This window comes from Amblyomma maculatum, chromosome 1 (genome assembly GCF_055883805.1).
Source record: "Amblyomma maculatum isolate TAMU_Amacu chromosome 1, ASM5588380v1, whole genome shotgun sequence".
Classification (NCBI taxonomy): domain Eukaryota; kingdom Metazoa; phylum Arthropoda; class Arachnida; order Ixodida; family Ixodidae; genus Amblyomma; species Amblyomma maculatum.
In genome coordinates, this window is record NC_139344.1 from 184647871 (window position 1) to 184665040 (window position 17170).

At 44.7% G+C, this 17170-nt stretch overlaps 1 protein-coding gene across 1 annotated transcript in view; it reads right to left on the minus strand.

The window, feature by feature from the left end:
- Positions 1–17170, minus strand: part of LOC146205099 (DNA topoisomerase I, mitochondrial-like) — a 70362-nt gene that overhangs the window by 16500 nt on the left and 36692 nt on the right. Inside the window, exons 10-14 of the mRNA XM_084589792.1 lie at positions 16886–17130; positions 9782–9969; positions 6744–7032; positions 3815–4069; positions 3597–3711 (exon numbers count right to left, since the gene is read on the minus strand). Coding sequence (XP_084445918.1) covers positions 3597–3711; positions 3815–4069; positions 6744–7032; positions 9782–9969; positions 16886–17130 — 1092 coding nt within the window. The remainder of the gene's footprint in view (positions 1–3596; positions 3712–3814; positions 4070–6743; positions 7033–9781; positions 9970–16885; positions 17131–17170) is intronic.

Consider the following 17170-nt stretch of genomic DNA (forward strand, 5'->3'; position numbering starts at 1 on the left):
CGTCAATCACCACGGTCGCCATTCACGTGTGGTGTGTTGTGCTGTATGACGTCCCTACTACAGCCCATGGACCAAGGCGTTATCCGGACACTCAAGCACTTCTATCGGCCATGCGTGCTCAGTCGCATGGTGTTATGCGTGGACAGCGGCAAAACCTACAGTGTCGACTTGTTGTCTGCACTCTGCATGCTTTCTGATGTATGGAAGGCAGTGACCGAGGAGAAACTGCGGAATTGCTTTCGTCGTCATTCGATGATAACGCCAGTGAATCCCATCAGCAGTCTTCATCTCCTGACCTCATGACTTCATCGAGCATTTGCGCACTAGAGGAGCCGTTTCCATGGAAGTAACGCTGGAGCAGTTTGCTAATGCTGACAGTGCGATCGAGATCTGCGCTAAACTCACCGACGACGAAATTGTTCGCTAGCTGCTTGAAAGTGATGGCTCGGGCTCCGACAGCGAGGAGCCAGAGGCTGTGCTGCCAACTAGCAGTGAACTTACCCGAGCTCTGATGGTGCTTTCGGTTGAGTACAGTGAGAATCTCCCCCTTGCAGACGTGCAAGCTGACTTGCTTGTATGGCAACGTAACGCCCCACAGAGCCATATTGACCACTTTTTCAAGCCGTTCGCTAAATATATTGTGACGGTTTTCTTTTTGCGTGAATTCGGACTTCGGAATTCGGAATTTTTCGGACGCTACCTCGACCTCTTGAGGGTCCGAAAAATCGGTCAGCGACTGTATTCCACAGCAACTACATCTGCATAGAACTGATTAAGTTTTTATACCTAGGGGTGTGCCAATTTTGAAATTTTCGAATAATGAGACCAGTTGGAATGTTGGAATCAACCAAAAGCTCTAATTATCGAATGGACCTGAAAAACACTGTCGAAAACATTTGCATCACAGTAATTTTATCTGAACCTCTGCATGATAGCTGTTTGCATTTGAGATGAAATCAACGTGGGAAGGAGGTTCTTCTCTGGTTTTGTCAAATGCTTTACTTTGCACACTGTCGGGAACACCCCTGCTACCCTTCTTTGCAATGCGATGATGTAGCAGAGGCCCCTCTTCACAAAATGGCCTCACTGCATTTTGAGAATGCTTCACCACACAATCCATGTGGTCAGGCACTGTGGTGAAGTGTGCAGTGTGGTGAATTCAAAAATTTTCTGTGTACTGTTCGATAATTTTCGAATATTCGGAACATTCTGAATTCCAGTATTTCCAATCGGATAACAACAATCGATTGTATACGAAATTTCAAATATTTAACCGCATTACCTAGCATTGAAGCTAGTAGAAAAAATACCGGCAATCATTAGGTTTCAAAAATTCACTAAATGACTAGTGCAAGACCTCACAAGTAAATTCAAAACCTGCAAGTTATAGAAGAGAAATGTTATATATTGCTGTCGAATGGTGGCTTTTACAAGGCTAATAATGCTTGGTTCCAAATGAAAAACTCTCGTGATCAGTTCGCAGGGTACCGTCTTTGCCAAAAGTAACCAGGCTGCTCCGAAGGCTGGCAGAGCAAGCACACGGCCGTGTGGCGGCATTGCGCTAGCTGTGGCTTATCGGTGCTCATCAGCTTCGAGGATACAACAGCTAACGTAACTTCGCACCATCACTCTCGCCTGTTGGATGAGAAAAAATAGGCGCGTATGATGTGCGGGCTGCGGTTTCACGCGTGCGAAGCCTGGTTGTGCCCAGCGAGGGCGCTCAGTATAGCGATGGGCTATTCGCTCTTCTCGGCAACTGCGGAAAACAGAAAAGCAGGTGATAGTAGACAGGATGAGCTCTTGTTGTTCGTTTCTAGGGCGAATATGTGCTAGGTTTGCCAGACAGTGTCACCCTGAAATGAGGGTTCCGCGATCGAGAAAGCAATCATGTGCATATAAGGGGTAAGCGTGAGAAAGGTTTCATTTTAGTTCTTTACTTAAACCCAAACTTACCTACAAGCAAATGCAAAAACTTGTTACAGTCAATCATTGCACATATTTTTAAACAGCCAACCTGAGGGGCTAACACAATTTCGCAAGCCTAAAAGAGAGATAAGGTGGATTGAAAGGGTTCACAAGCTTTCCCTAGTTACGACCCGTAATGTCGCACTACGCAAGGCACCTTGAAGAAAGCATATTGAAATTTCGAGGTGCGATGCACAGGCGCATCAAACACACAGGACAGCGCAATTCTGCTGGTAGTTTCAGCAGCGGATTACAGAACACAAGCATGTATAATTATACAGCGAGAAACGCGACATATTATCTGCTTCAGGGCAGTTGCCAAGAAGAGCGAATAGCCCCGTCGCTATACTGAGCGCCCTCGCTGGGCTCAACCAAGCTTCGCATAAGTGAAACCGCAGCCGACACATCATACGCGCCTAATTTTTATCATCTAACGGGTGAGAGTGAGGGTGCGAAGTTACGTCAGCTGTTGTACCCTCGGAGCTGACGAACAGCGATAAGCCACAGCGAGCGCAACGCCGCCACACGGCCGCGCGCTTGCTGCGCCAGCCTTCGGAGCAGCCTGGTTACTTTTGGCAAAGACGGTACATTCTCGTGCTGGAACGGACAGCTTCAGCACGTGGTTGTACTTGAGTGTCTCCTTTTTCTCGCGCAGGGGTATGTGCTGCGGGCTCCTATGCTAAACATTGAGCAACGCATCAGCCGCATGTGCTGATGATTCTAAGAAAGCGGACAGGCGAGTGAAAAGAACCCCCCTCCCCCCACCTTTTTTCCAAAACAATGACCTTTCGAGTCGGGCAAAATGCATAATATGGTGGTAAGCTGGCCTGTGCATTCTTCACTCCCCTTCTTTTCCTAGAATATGTGCACCAAAGTTTCACTGAGGGCCATCTTGTTTGGTTTTTGATAAAATGGCTCATTATGCATTAGAGCAAATCTTCAAGACTGGTAGACATTGCCAGCTGACCTACTCTCTCCCCAAAGATGACAGTGCATGGTTTATGGGCAAACTGGCATGAACACAAAATGAATCTTCAAACGATGTTCAGTAGAAATAGCATGCCATAATCGCCTTTAAAACGCTGCAGAGAGCTGTGATCTGCATGCAACACAGCATCAGAGCCATATCAACAGCTTCTCCAGACCTAGGTATGTTGTCGTAAGAGATTTTGATCAATCCCAGGTGGTGGCGCGGCCCGTGGTGCTGCTTGCCTATTTCTGCTAAAGGACACTTTTGCTGCTTTGGTCTACAAAATTTGTCATTCGAGTTCGCAGCATGAAAAACTGCACATTTCACTAAAAGCCCAAGTTTTGCAAAAAGTGCTTCAGTGTCCCTTTATAATTCTGTAACATTTAAGCAATTCTCCCAATCTGAACATCTCATAAGCTGAACCGATTTACAAGGCTCCACAATGATAGCTGAGAAAGGCAATTGCTGTGTTGCATGCACATTCTGGGTAAGAACCAAATTTAGCCATCTCCTATGAACAGAATATGATAGCCATTTCACTATGAATAGCATGAACAAACTAGCATTACTAGTTACTACCAGTGTAAAGGCAAATAGCATGATCACATTTAGCATAACCCTCACTAACAGATATTTCCATTATTCGTATGACATGGCTTACCTTCAGTTAGAAGCTCTAGCTGTTCTTGAAGCGTCTTAGAAGCATTATAAGTACGGAAGACTTTGGCAGTCAGGCCTTCCATAAGCTCGTTAAGATGCTTGTTCAGAATACTTGTCTGCAAAGACATAAAATACAAAGTATAAGAGTGCAGCTGCACTTGAGTTCACTTGCAATAAGATTCGCCAATATGTTTCCTTAGTAAATGGAAATGTACTTACGTTGAGTCTGTCGAAAAGGTCATCTTGCGGCTTCTTGTTTTCCATGAAGAGCTTCAGGTTTTTATAAACTCGCTTTTCCACAGGAACAGCATTCACATATCGAATGGAGTCCTTTCCCAGGAAGTCAAACTCCACTACGAACTCTTTGCCATCTTTCTCATCATGCAGTTTGATGTGCTCCACACGCAAAGAGCAACAGCCTACAGTGTCAGCAGTCTCGCCCTCCTCCTTCTCATTTCCAGCTCTCAGAGCAAGCTGAAGGAGAAAAGAAAACCATAATAATGATGAACTTTTGCACAACAGAACTGCAGAGGCAGCTATACAGTGAAGGGCTCCAGGAAGATTTTGACCACTTTTGCTTCTTTAATATAGAGGGAAATATCAGCAGAAAAACATTTCTGCATTTGACCTACAAAGAAATGTAGACACTTTACCAGAAACCAAACCAATGCTATACTTCGTAGTATGCTAACACCTTGAGGCAGCAAGGCAACAGCATCATGTTTTGAAAACCTTTACCCTCAGCAACAATAAAACATATGAAAAAAAAAAATTTTCACACCTATTTCTTTATTCACTATCAATTCCTCGATCCAGGTATATGCAACAAACTACCCCTTCACATGACAATGTGGCATAGGTTTCAAAAGCTTGTAACAAGGCACACAGCCGACTTGGAGAGAAAAGGTGCCTTCCCAATGCTCTTCAGTAATGCTGCTGCTAGGGATTTGATGCAAGCAGATCTTTAATAAATTAACTATGAACAAATACATCCCATAAAGATATTGAAATAAATAAAACAATGGCAGCCAGAAGAGGAATAGATATGTCATCCCGTTCCAACTGGTGTGATGAGTAAGCTATGAAAAGCCCTCTCCTTGCCCCTCCAAAAATGCATAATAGTTTTAGATATGACCACTACTCCCACTCGTCTCAGATGATCTTCTTCAGCAATGTTCCTTACAAAAGAAAAAGCAAGCTTGCTAAACAAGTAATACAGTACAATCTCACTGATACAAATCCGGTTGATAAGAATTTGTAAAACTGCCTGGTTGGAGTGCACTCTGCACAATGGGCCGTGTTTCGGATGAATGCTGTTTGGTGCCACTACTGTTGACATGAATTTGCAGGCCATAACTGCAGCTTTGACCAGTACATGCTGCATGACTGTCAAGTCCACAATTACTGGTTGCGCTGAACGCACAGGAAGCAGTTTGCAGTGGCGTCCGGCCCGCACATCGCCAATCGCGCTGTACACACCGAGCAGTCTGAAAATCAGACTCTGCGATCGCTCGTAATGCTATACACATTGCAAGCAATTTGCAGTGATGCAGGGCCCCTATTTGCACATTGTTGACTCGGCACCACATATCATGCTGTACTCGGGAGTAGTGAACCGTGGCAGCTCAGCTGCAAATAAGCCATCCAGCCACAAACAAATCTGCATGAAAGCATTTACCAAGTTTCTCTACACAGCTTATGCTCATTTTGATGACACAGTAGAGGAACCAACAAAAGGCTTCTTGTAGCAGCTTTTGAAGAAGTAGAAATTGCACTTTTAGCAGACATTGGAGCTTTTGCAGCAGCAAAAAAATTGTATTGAGTCCTAAATGTTTTTCTACTGCACAATAAGACGAAAAAAAAAGAGGGAGGCAGCTGTAGCAAAATTCCACCTTTTGTATTTCAGCGAGTTAGTTTCACTGCGATCACAGTAGAAGAAAAAAAAATCAAACCTTACACCCAAATCTTCATTATAGCACTTCTACAAGAAACTTATGTACATATGAACTGCCAAACGTAACTATTATTCAGGGTGAAGCAGTTAGGTAAAAAAAAAACTGCAATAAATGAAAGGATGCTATCCCTGGAACTAAAGCCTCAAGTTAGTATATTTAATTTCCTTTAATGAATCTGAAGGAAAGTGAATGGGCCTCCGGCTACAATGCGAGCAGCACCATACCCTTGCAATGCCTGGAAAGCAGCCATGGCAGAGGAATTTCATCAAAATACTGCTTTCTTGGTGCTCACTTAGAAGTTATACGCTAACCGGCGCTTCAAAAGGCTCATAAAGGTTGCCGCACTGCAATGACAACCAGTACGATGATTTTGACACCAATACTTTCTTCTTGCACATCAATAATGGTCGACTGATACGAGACTTTGGCAGTTAAAATTCCACGTGAAAATTGCCATCACGAGCTAACTCATTCACAAGAGTGAGCTGCTTTCTGTGCGCAGTGTGTACCATGAAAATCTGAAAGTAGCACTGGTGCCTGTTCAAGTTCTTCAGCGTTCTCACTACATTCATGATCAACCGTCGGCAGCATTGTCGTACTACACAATAATGCACCATGCAATGCTCTACTCGACTTTGGTTACCCACAAGCGCCGGCCCCAGTGAGCGCTGAAGAGGCGACCAATGAATTACACGCAAGGCCAAGTACTAGCGCGCTCGTTTTGCCACGACATTCAGTCACATGAGAAAAGCGCAGCATCAATTTATGTGACAAGTGCAGGATCACACATGTCAAGTGAGTGCTGTTTAGAATGTGGCCACAGTTTTTGACCACGACATCTGGGCAACATGAACCCCTTAGTTTTTGGATATCCTTTCACTTAAAATGAGAACTTGTGGTACAACTCAAATAAAACAGCAGTCTGTTTAAACATTTCGACAGTCGTCGAAGTGGCACACAGCCGACAAGCATTAGCTACAGTTTCATTCGCGCCAAACTTTTTAATCTGGAAAAGTTGTGCCACAAAAACTTGATTTTGTAGCAGCATGCAGAAAGATTGACTATTTAGTTTGGCACAACTGATACAGCAGTTCTACCTTGATACGAAATTATGGATGACAACAAATTTTTTCACGATCCAGTGAGATTCGCATCACCGAGACTCTACTGTGCAAGTGTAAAAATGTGCAGACCTTGTCAATAAAGTAGAGTGCAACAGAGCGCTGTCGGATTCGCATCTCCTTGGACTTCCAGTCACTCATGTAATTCTGCCGAATCTTGTCCACACAGGATTTGAGCTTTCGGGCCATCTCATACTTCTGCATGTCCTTCTCCCCCTTGAGCTTGGAGCTAGGATTTAACATAATGTACTTGGTCTGGCCCAGGATGTTCTCTGTCCATGATGACAACCAGGACACACTGTTGTCGTGGCGCACTTCCTTCCACTTATGCCCAGCCGGTGGATCAGGCACTTTGGCCTCCCTGTGCAGAAAAATATCAAATTGAAGGTAAATTCAGGCGAACCATCAATCCGACCCACATCAATGTCACCTCTGCTTGCTCTTTACTGTGGTAACTGTTTTGATGCACTGCCTATCTTATCCTGTTCCGCATAAATTTGAAGAGAGACCGGCCTGCAGAGACCCCCTACGACAAGAAACAAAACTAGCTGCACAAAAACAACTTAAGGCAATAGAAATGTGCCATGAGGTGGCCAATTCAATGCTTTTTTTAAAAGAGATAAACAAAAATACCGAAAAAAGTCAACAAAAAAAGGAACAAAATATGAGCCATGCAAGCGAGTTACCATATTTACCCCGAGTCTAACGTGCCCCCAATTCACATAACCATAAAAAAATAATAAAAACAGCAAGCTTGTACGAGCACCTCATTTTCGCAAAAAAAAAAAAAAAAAAAATCCTCATGCAAACCACGTAAAAAAACCATGCATGTTCCATGAATGAAAAAATGTGCAAACACTTTTATATTTTTAGGCACGTTAAAGATCCCCAGGTGGTCCAAATTACTCCGCAGCCCTCCACTACGGCTCCTCTTTCTCTCTATCCACTTTCTCTCCCACCTTCCTCCCTTCCCTTACGGCGCGGTTCAGGTGTCCACAGCTACAAGTGTGACAGATACTGCGCCTTTCCCTTCCTGTGAACCAATCAATCAATCAACAGGCTCATCTTGTTCATCTGAACTTCATTCACTGTCTTGGACATCTCATTCCTCACCATTCTCTCTCCGACCACATCTCATCTTCAGTGTCATCTATGCCATTAAAAATTTCAGATTTCTTGAATGCCTGCTTCCCGACCATAACTGATGGAATCCTAAGCCAAGCTTTGGCCACCCGCCCGGCCATTTCTCAAATGAAGCACGATTCAGCCCATTGCTAGTTGTGAAGGTGTGGCAGCCATTCATTTTCCAATCACTGTAATGTAGCCGAATACAGTCCTTCACGGACTTGATGCATACACCTAGTGGCTGTAGTTGAGAAGTTATTCCACCCAGTGACAAGCTGCAAGCTTGTCTTTGATATGTCGGTCTGGGTGGCACTTGAAGGCATCAAAACAAGCACGGAGCAGAGCTTCAAGCTAGTGCCTGACCCTCCCTTTTGCCAGACGTGGGCACACAGATTTGTTTCGCCCTGTTCACTCCACTATGGTATTAGCCTCGTGAGGACAGCCAGCTTATCTTCAAGGTCTGGAAATTTCCTTGCTTGTGAACTGAGGCAGCCTTTGCTTGATGATTTGCACTTAATTAACGTTTTCTTCGTTGCCAGTCATGAACACAAGTCCCTGGCATGCCAAAATGACAGGCTGCATACCTATTGCGGCTCTCTTGTGTGTGTAAAATAACTTTATACTTTAAAACTATCCTTGTGGCAGACACAACGCGTCTTCGTGGCCGCTACATCCATTCTTGGACAAGATAGCCTACGTATAAACGATAGCATCACACCGATTGCAAATGACTCTAGCAATGCAAAAAGCGATGAGCAAATGTGCTGCCATGGCTGCTAAACCACTACACAGTGGCAGTGACACTGAGCAGCTATGGCGCAGTTTCGATTTGTACCTGCACCTAATGTGCATGCAATTTGAAGACCTATGTTCTGTTGACTGTCAGAATAGAGCAAATACAGTAGTAATTTCACAGTTCCAACTGCTTGTGTGGCACTATAATTTTCATTGGATTGCAGGCCCTCCTACTTGCTGCAGTAGAACCCCGCTGTAATAAACTCGGATATAGTAAAGTGAAACTGAAGTCCCAGTTCATCTTCCATAGACAACTTTATAGCAAAGACATATTTGATAAAAATCGGTCATAGTAAAGTGCGTCTGACCGTGGCAACCACTTCCCACAAAATATCCCCGCATGAGCGCTACCTAGAATTACGAAGTTATTTTTTGTTTGAAAAAGAAAAAAAATACTGAGTATTCTTTTAAATGGCTTTACTACTAGACTTAGTAGCACTCAGGAGAAGCCAACTTTGCGTAGGCCTTGGAGCTGTGAGGGAAAGCATGCAGCGCATCGGAAAATAAAAAAGTAAAGCTGTCTACAAGCATGCAAAGAAGGCGGCGCAATCCGTTCAGACGGTAAAAGTGCAGTGAGAATTAGGGAAGGGGAAAAACAACCAAACATTCACAGCACTGTGCAGCACGAAGCAGCAGTGGCAAGAACTGGAGGCACGGTCTGTGTGGTTTTGCAGCACATGACTGCCGCGAGCATTTCTCATCTGTTGCCTTCTTACAGATAAAAACAGCAGATGACGCCGTGTTCATGCAACGCTTTGGTTTTCACATGAAATCAAACTCAGTTGTATTCATAGCCACATTGCCCTCATGCTTGAAAAGTACTTCCAGAAGACGTAAACAAAAAATCTCATAATTGAAAAAATGGGACGAAGAGACGAGAGACGGAAGGTATTTAAGTGTATTTTTGCTATTAAAACGGCATCTTCAGGACCATGTTATTATCAACGACTGATATAGTAAAGACCCTGGTATAATAAAGATTTTTGCCGCTCCCAATGACTTTATATAAAGGGTTTCTACTGTATATACAGGTGTATAGTAAAGATTTTTGCCACTCCCAATGACTTCACTATAAAAGGGTTATACTGTATATACAGGTGAGACCCCAACAGTACAGTGACAATATTATTAAAGATTACTTGGCAATGAAATAAAAACAACTTCAAAACTTTCAAGCTCGGCTGACTTACTTTCCAATGTTGATTATCACATCCTCTGGCATAATGCGACGCTTCAGCATGCCCATTTTTGGATGTTCTCCACGACCACGAAACAAACCAGGTGGTTCTATCTTGAAGTTGCCAATCTTCTGCTTGTGACCATCAATAATACAGAATCCATACTCCTCCACCAGTTTCTCATTCTGTACCTTGATTGCCTGAGAGTGAAAACAGAATGTAGAAAATGCCATAACATACTGCTTACGATTAATAAAATAAAAGACATCAAATCACTAATAAGTTATGAGCCTCAAACTTGGGCATGAAATTCTTTCCACTTCAATAGTTGGTCTAACAGCAGACAGGTGTCATTATTTTGTAGCTCAACTGCAAAGCCAACAGTAGAAAATGCAGTCAAACATTCATGTTCAATCTGAACACTGCATCTTAATCATATGGCTGCAGAAGTGCTACATACCAGCATCAGCACGCAAACTAAATACACTGAGTCTCTAATAAGATCACTTAGCACCATAAAATGTGGAGACTCCAACTGATAGTCATATTTTGTTGTAGCGAACAGATTAAAAATTTTGAAAAAGATCATGCATCCGAAGTTCATGATATAAAAATTTCACCAAAAAACCCAGTGTAGGAGGGGGCAATTCAGTCAATGAAAGGATGATAACTTGGAGAGGCCTCTTCAAGAGTTTTAACACATTTTCAAAGCTGCTTGCAGTGCAAAAAAAAAAAAAAAAAAAAAAAAAAAAAAAAAAAAAAGCGTCAAAGGCCAGTTAGGCTGGCTTTTCCAAGCAGCCTCATAACCACACGGAGACAGCCAGGTATGCCAGCTTTCTATCCTTACAGCAGCATACTTTGAAAAAGGGAAGCAAGAACGAAAGTACAGAAGCTGCCGCCATTTTCATCACTTCTGTTACTGTCAATGTGAGTAGGGCAGCTACCGGGAGGTTGCAACCACCCACACCACTCATTCTGGGGCACTGTTCGCAGGGTGTGAGAAGCATAAACAGGTGCCAATCCCCAGCCTGTCAAAGGTGGTGTGAACGCCTGCTAGACCACCATCAATCACTCACATACTGAGGCAAAAGCTGCCGCCTCGCACGTGCTTCCTCCCATTTCTCAAGTATACCATTGCTTCAACCGTGTTGCACAGTGAAAGGGCTGTGGAAACACTTAAGTCTTGCAGCAATGCTTCCACGTTCCCAACAGTGTGCACAAAGCACATCACTTGACAAAACCAACAAACATTGTCGTAGTACCTTAGTTTTCAGCTGAAAACTATATAGACCAGATTACTGTGATTCAAACATTTTCAGCACAGTTTGAGGGAGATTAAATAATTACCGTATTTCCCAGCTTATAAGACGCATCCCTCATATTTAGAGACTTTCAACGAAAAATTGGTATATAAGAGGCACCTCAATTTATTCAGGTTAGGGCAATAGTACTTGACTATATATGCTTACTTGGCCATCGTGTGCTATGTGCCTGAAAGAAAATTTGTCCCGTGCGCGTGTGAATAGCAGAAAAAAAAAGAGAGGCAACACTTATGCGTGAAAAAATTCTCGCTCAGAGAGAGAATAAACACTTTATTATTACACAAAGCCTTGAAAGGCTTCATCTTGGTAGGCGGTCACAGATTTCTCGCGACAGTGCCTAGGCGTCCTCTTTGCGCTCATAATGACGGCGCTGATCGTTGCTGCACACAGGCGCTCTGACGCACGCGGCAAAGCACATGCAGGAAGGAGAAAATGTATATGCAAAAGCCACCAAATAATGTTGTAAATCGTAACTGGAAAAGAGTCTGCTCGATCTGGCTTGTCTTGGCAGCGTGGAAAGGGCGAGGAGCATGGACGTCGGCACCTTTTGGCATTCTATCAGTGAGACAGCTGTACAATTCTAAAGCATTGCAACGACTGTAAATATTGTAATCACAGGTGTCGCTACCGTTTCACGATAAAGTTCGCCTAAAGCATTGCGCAGAAAAAAAAAAAAAGCACATAAGATGCACATTTGTATAGGACGCACTACCGTAAATTTTGTAAAACAACTGCATCTTATACACCGAAAAATAGGGTAATGAGATTTTATTGCATGAAGGTTTGACTGTACAACTACAAAATATTTTCTTCAAAAAGTGACTTTGTATTCCGAGGAGCACACCACTACTTCATGCCTACTCCTCTGAATACTAGAACCAGCGTCCGTTTAACGGCGAGTGGGCTTTAGCATGCTGGCACATTTGCCAGCGGCTGCCAGTCAGCATGCATGCAAGTTTAAAGCGTTGAGTTGGGGCCGCGGAACCTAGTGGCTCCAGAAATATAAATTAAGTAGAGTGGTGACCCCTTGCAACGTTAGTGTGGGACCAGATGTGTGGTTTTCGTTGGCACTGGTCTGCCTCCCATAGGACTAAGTGTCAAGTCATACTGCATACAGTAAAACCCCGTTAAAAAGACACTCAAGGGACCCAAAATAGATGTCTCTTGTAACCAAAAATTCTTACAGACTCATATATGTGGCAGTTTAGATTTTCTTATCTATATTATTTTCTATATGAGTGCCCTGTTTTGTTGCAATACTATGTCAAGAACCAAGAAGGAGTGCCTCTTGCTGACTGGGAAGTCAAAATCTCTCCATTGTTTCAACCACTGTCATCACATTACCTGTGAGACTGAAACAACTGGGATATTTTGACTTTCCAGTCAAGAGGAGACGCTCCTTCTTGGTTCCTGACATACTGCAAAAAAGGACGCTGATATACAGTAAAACCTCGTTAATTCGAACTCAGTTAATTCGAACTGACGCTCGGGTCCCGGCATGGCCCTATGTATTTCAATAGGAGAAAACGCCCGATAATTCGAACATGCCAGTATCCACAACGGTTAATTCGAACTAGGAGCCCGTGGCTCACACAGCTCCTCGCAGACAGAAGTCGGCCCATACCATGTACAATGCGCAGAAAGATTACTAAAGACGCAAAAAACAAAATCTTTCAAATCTGCCCATGCGCGCGAGACGAGGTGTGCACTCGACAGTCACAGCGAGCATTCCGGTGCATGCCGTAGCAGGTTTCCGCTGCCGGGTGCCGCCAGGCTCCATCACACCAACGGTCTGGCGCAAGCCGTTGCAGGTTTTGGCTGCACCGCGGTTGCTTGGTGTGCTTTTGACAAGCCTTTTTTCTTTTTGTCCTGCGGTCACATTGTATGCACAACGCAGTTGTCGGTGTCGTGCATTTGTTCGTGCCGCGGTGGTCCAAGTTTTACCGTTTTCGTTGCCTCACCGCTTTGCCAGCGACGACTCATCGATTGTGACAGCCATGGCAAACCGCGGTAAATACACGGCAAAGGACCTCAAGACGAAAATGGAGATTTTGAGTGAGGTGGAACGTGGTGTGCTATCCAAGACGGATATAGCAAAAAAGTACGACATCAAGAAGAGCACGCTGTCAACGTATCTTAGGAACAAGGAATCGATCAGTACTGCCTTTCGTAAAGACGTTATGGAGCCCTCTCTCAAAAGGCTACGGACGTCGGCCCATCCCGAAGTGGAGAGTGCCGTAATGGCATGGATAAAGTTCGCAGTCGGAACATTCCGTTAAGCAGGCCCATAATTGCTGCGAAGGCTGCAGTCTTTGCTAGCCAAATGGGCATCAGCGAGATCGGCGCGTCAGAAGGCTGGCTGTCGCGTTTCAAGGCGCGTCACGGGCCGACATTTAGAAACGTTTGTGGGGAATCAGCTGAAGTCGACAAGGAAACGTGTGAACAGTGGGTCTCCAGTGAACTGAAGGAACTCCTCGCTGATTATGTGCTCAGCGATGTATTTAATGCTGACGAGACGGCGCTGTATTTCAAATTGCTCCCCAACAAGACCGTCACTTACAAAGGCGACACTTGTGCTGGCGGAAAGAGAAGCAAAGAAAGAATCACCGTCATGATGTGCGCAAATGCGACGGGCACGGAATGGTGCCGCTTGCTGGTGATCGGCAAGGCAGAGAACGGCAAGGCAGAGAAGCCTCGCTGTTTTAAAGGCATCAAGACGCTTCCTGTTGATTACACCGCAAACAAAAAGTCGTGGATGACACAGGAAATTTTCACCAACTGGCTGGGCAAGCTAGACAGGAAATTCGCTGCACAGAACAGGAATGTTCTCCTGTTCGTGGACAACTGTACAGCTCATTGTGACGTGAGTAGACTGACAGCAATCCGGTTGGCATTTTTGCCTAAAAACACGACTTCTGTGCTCCAGCCTATGGATCTTGGAGTTATTCAGAACTTAAAGACGCTATACAGGCGCCACCTCCTAGAGAGACTTCTTTGTTTGGACAGTGGCAAGTCGTACGACATCGATTTGCTTGGAGCTGACCACATGCTGGCATCATCGTGGAATACCGTCAAGCCGGAAACTATCAAAAATTGTTTCCGTAAGTGTGGCTTCGGTGACGCCCCAGAAGCATGCAGCGCGGAGGTAGCGGAGGCTTCGTCTGATAATGACTCCGTCGTGCTCGACCGTGGCTACGCGGCTTTGTCGGAGGGTGTTGCCTTTGAAGCCTACATTGACGTTGACAACGGTGTGGAGACGTCTGGGCCCTTGAGTGATGAGGATATAATCGCGGCTGCATGTGCTCCACAGGGCTCACGGGTGGCGAACACGGCTGAAAGCGATGAAGAGTCCGACGAAGGCGACGATCCGGTGCCACCCCCTAGTGCATGTGAAGTAGCGTCGGCGCTCGATATCGCTGCACGATACTTCTCCACCGATGAGAATTCGGATTCTGCACTGGAACTCTTGGGCAAGCTGCAGTCGATGGTTGTGGAGTCGCGGCACAAGGAACGCAAGCAAACGCACATTACCGATTATTTTTCCGTGTAAATAAACATGTTTTGAAGCTCGCTGCTCACACGAATGCATTCCGGTTCTTGTTTGCGGCGCATGACTGACCGATTAGTCCCATTCATTCGCCGTTGCGGCTCGATTGCAAAAATTATCGGAATCGCCCTCCGTAAACGTGCAGTAGTGCCTAGCCCTCTTTACTCATGGTAATGAGTCAACATGTGGGCTCAGCCAGCACGGTGGGCCACGATGGCGCTCATTCCAGTGCCCGACTGTTAATTCGAACTCCGCTTAATTCGAACAATTTTCTCGGCCCCTTCAAGTTTGAATTAACGAGCTTTTACTGTAGAACAAAATTTAGATAAGGAAATCTAAACTGCCCCATACATGAGTTCGTATGAGTCAGCTGTGTTGCATGAGCACACCTGGTTTAATTGTGTCCCTTCTAAATAGTGAAGAAGTTACTTTAGGCACCTGCAAAAGTTGCCCTTAGTAACAGAGTGTCTCTTGTAACCATGTCATTTGCATGCAATGTTGTTAACATGGCAAACATAGGAAAACCAACTAAACCATTTTCATGTGTCTCTTATAACTGAGTGTCTCTTGTAACGAGATTATATTGTAATGAGGTCGCGCGAAGTGAAGTACTGGTTACAGCGCAGTTTTGAAATCCGGTTGGCGACAGTGCGGAAAAGCAAGCGCACTTCCCTGCACGGCACCAGGCTTCCCTGTGCAGCACAGCCCATCGCACGTTTATGGCATGACCCAAGTGCCCACCCCACGCACGCCGCTCGATTCTCCATGGGTTGTTCCCACCTTGCACGAGACTACGCAACACCTAAGCTTTCTTCTCTATTATACTTTCAGTTTTCACTTTCCATGCATCGTATTCTTTCAGTTTTCTGCTTTGCATGCATCTGGGCCATACCAAGTTTTCTCGCCATGACCCCGCTAATGCTTTCCTTCACTCACACTCGCACATCACTCTCTTCGTAAAAGCATAAGCGGAAATGCTTGTTGTGGTTGGGTCTTCGTTCAGAGGTTACACAATGGCAGAGTTGCATTTCTTGCATGGTGGTGAACCGTCGGGCATGGCCAGTCTCGAGCTCTGTGCGAGCACATGCTTGAGACCAGCAGTGTGCGTTGAGGCACCGCTAGAACAGACGCTCTGCTAGCTTCCCGTGCACATACGCCAAACAATCTGCACAGAGTGGTATTTTCGAGATGACAGAAGTGGTCCCGCCAAAACAAAACGAGAGGTAATATGTTGTGGGCTGCCACAACCTAGCACGAAACACTAAATGAGGATTCTCATCCTCTCCGTAAAGCCCGTAAAAATAATGAAGACCCACAATTAGTCCCAGTGCAATCACACTCAACACTAGCTACACAGCCACTGCAGACCTATTCTGTGCATACATTCCGTACACGGCAGGTAAGAACCAAGTAATGCTATGCATTAAAATTGCCCTTTTCTCAACATGCATGCACGCTCATTTCATATCAGATTACTTCACCAACAACTGGGAATAGCCCTATTTATTCTGACAAATTGCACGACTAGCAGTTTCTCATATTGCCATTCTGATGCTTCCCCACTCCAATCATTTCACTCATTCATTGCCAAGTGTGGCGGGTCAAACGCCGTTGAATTGCAGAGCTGAGAAGCTTTTGAATGTACACATAACTTGTTTTAATTAAAAAGTGTGCACACAGGTGGTTTCTCATAAGCAGCAGTCTACAGTTTGATGGTTCACACATATAACGCAAAATATACGAGAAAAGTATTGTCTTCTCTCTATGGAAAAATAATTCAAACATTCCGCATGCGCTGCCACTAAACTTTAGAATGGTTGCTCGAATGATTTTGCATTGATTCCTAACTGTTTTAGGACTATCAAGGTCACCCAGCTACTGAAAAATAAAAATCAACACTGGCTTCACTGCTTTAGACAAATTATTATCTCGGATGTGCTACCCTTCACCCATCACGCGACAGCTTTCGCTACTGCTTCAGAGCGTCGGTCTGCAGCTTGTTTTAACTGCGACACCCCCTATACCAAAAGGAGCCCCGCACTGAAGCCTGTTCTAGTAACCCGTGTGTACCATGAACAGTCAAATTCATTCAGTGCCATTTATTCTCAACTGCCTTGAAGTAAGATTTCACTTGTCACATAAAACGTACAATTCAGATCTGCTTCACTCAAAAAAGAAGCTGGAATGAAAAGGGTTAAAATATAACATTAACAAAAAATATAAAGTAGGAAGCCTGCAAAACTTTACCTGCTTTTCCTCCTTGCTCATAGACTTGCGTTCCTCTGACTTCTGTTTGTAGTAAGCATCTATCTCCTTGAAATTGCACTTCTTGAGGTCTGTGATGAGCTCTGCCTCCTTGGCAGTCATGCATTTTCGCCAGTCATGGAAGAAATTCTTGTTGAAGGCATCCTTAGATGTGTAGTCATGGTCAAGCATGCGACCATAGAAGCCAGCCACTTCCTCAGCCTCGAGACTAAGCTTGACTGGGACACCTGCATTTGCAGATAGCATGCGCAGACCATCTATAATTCT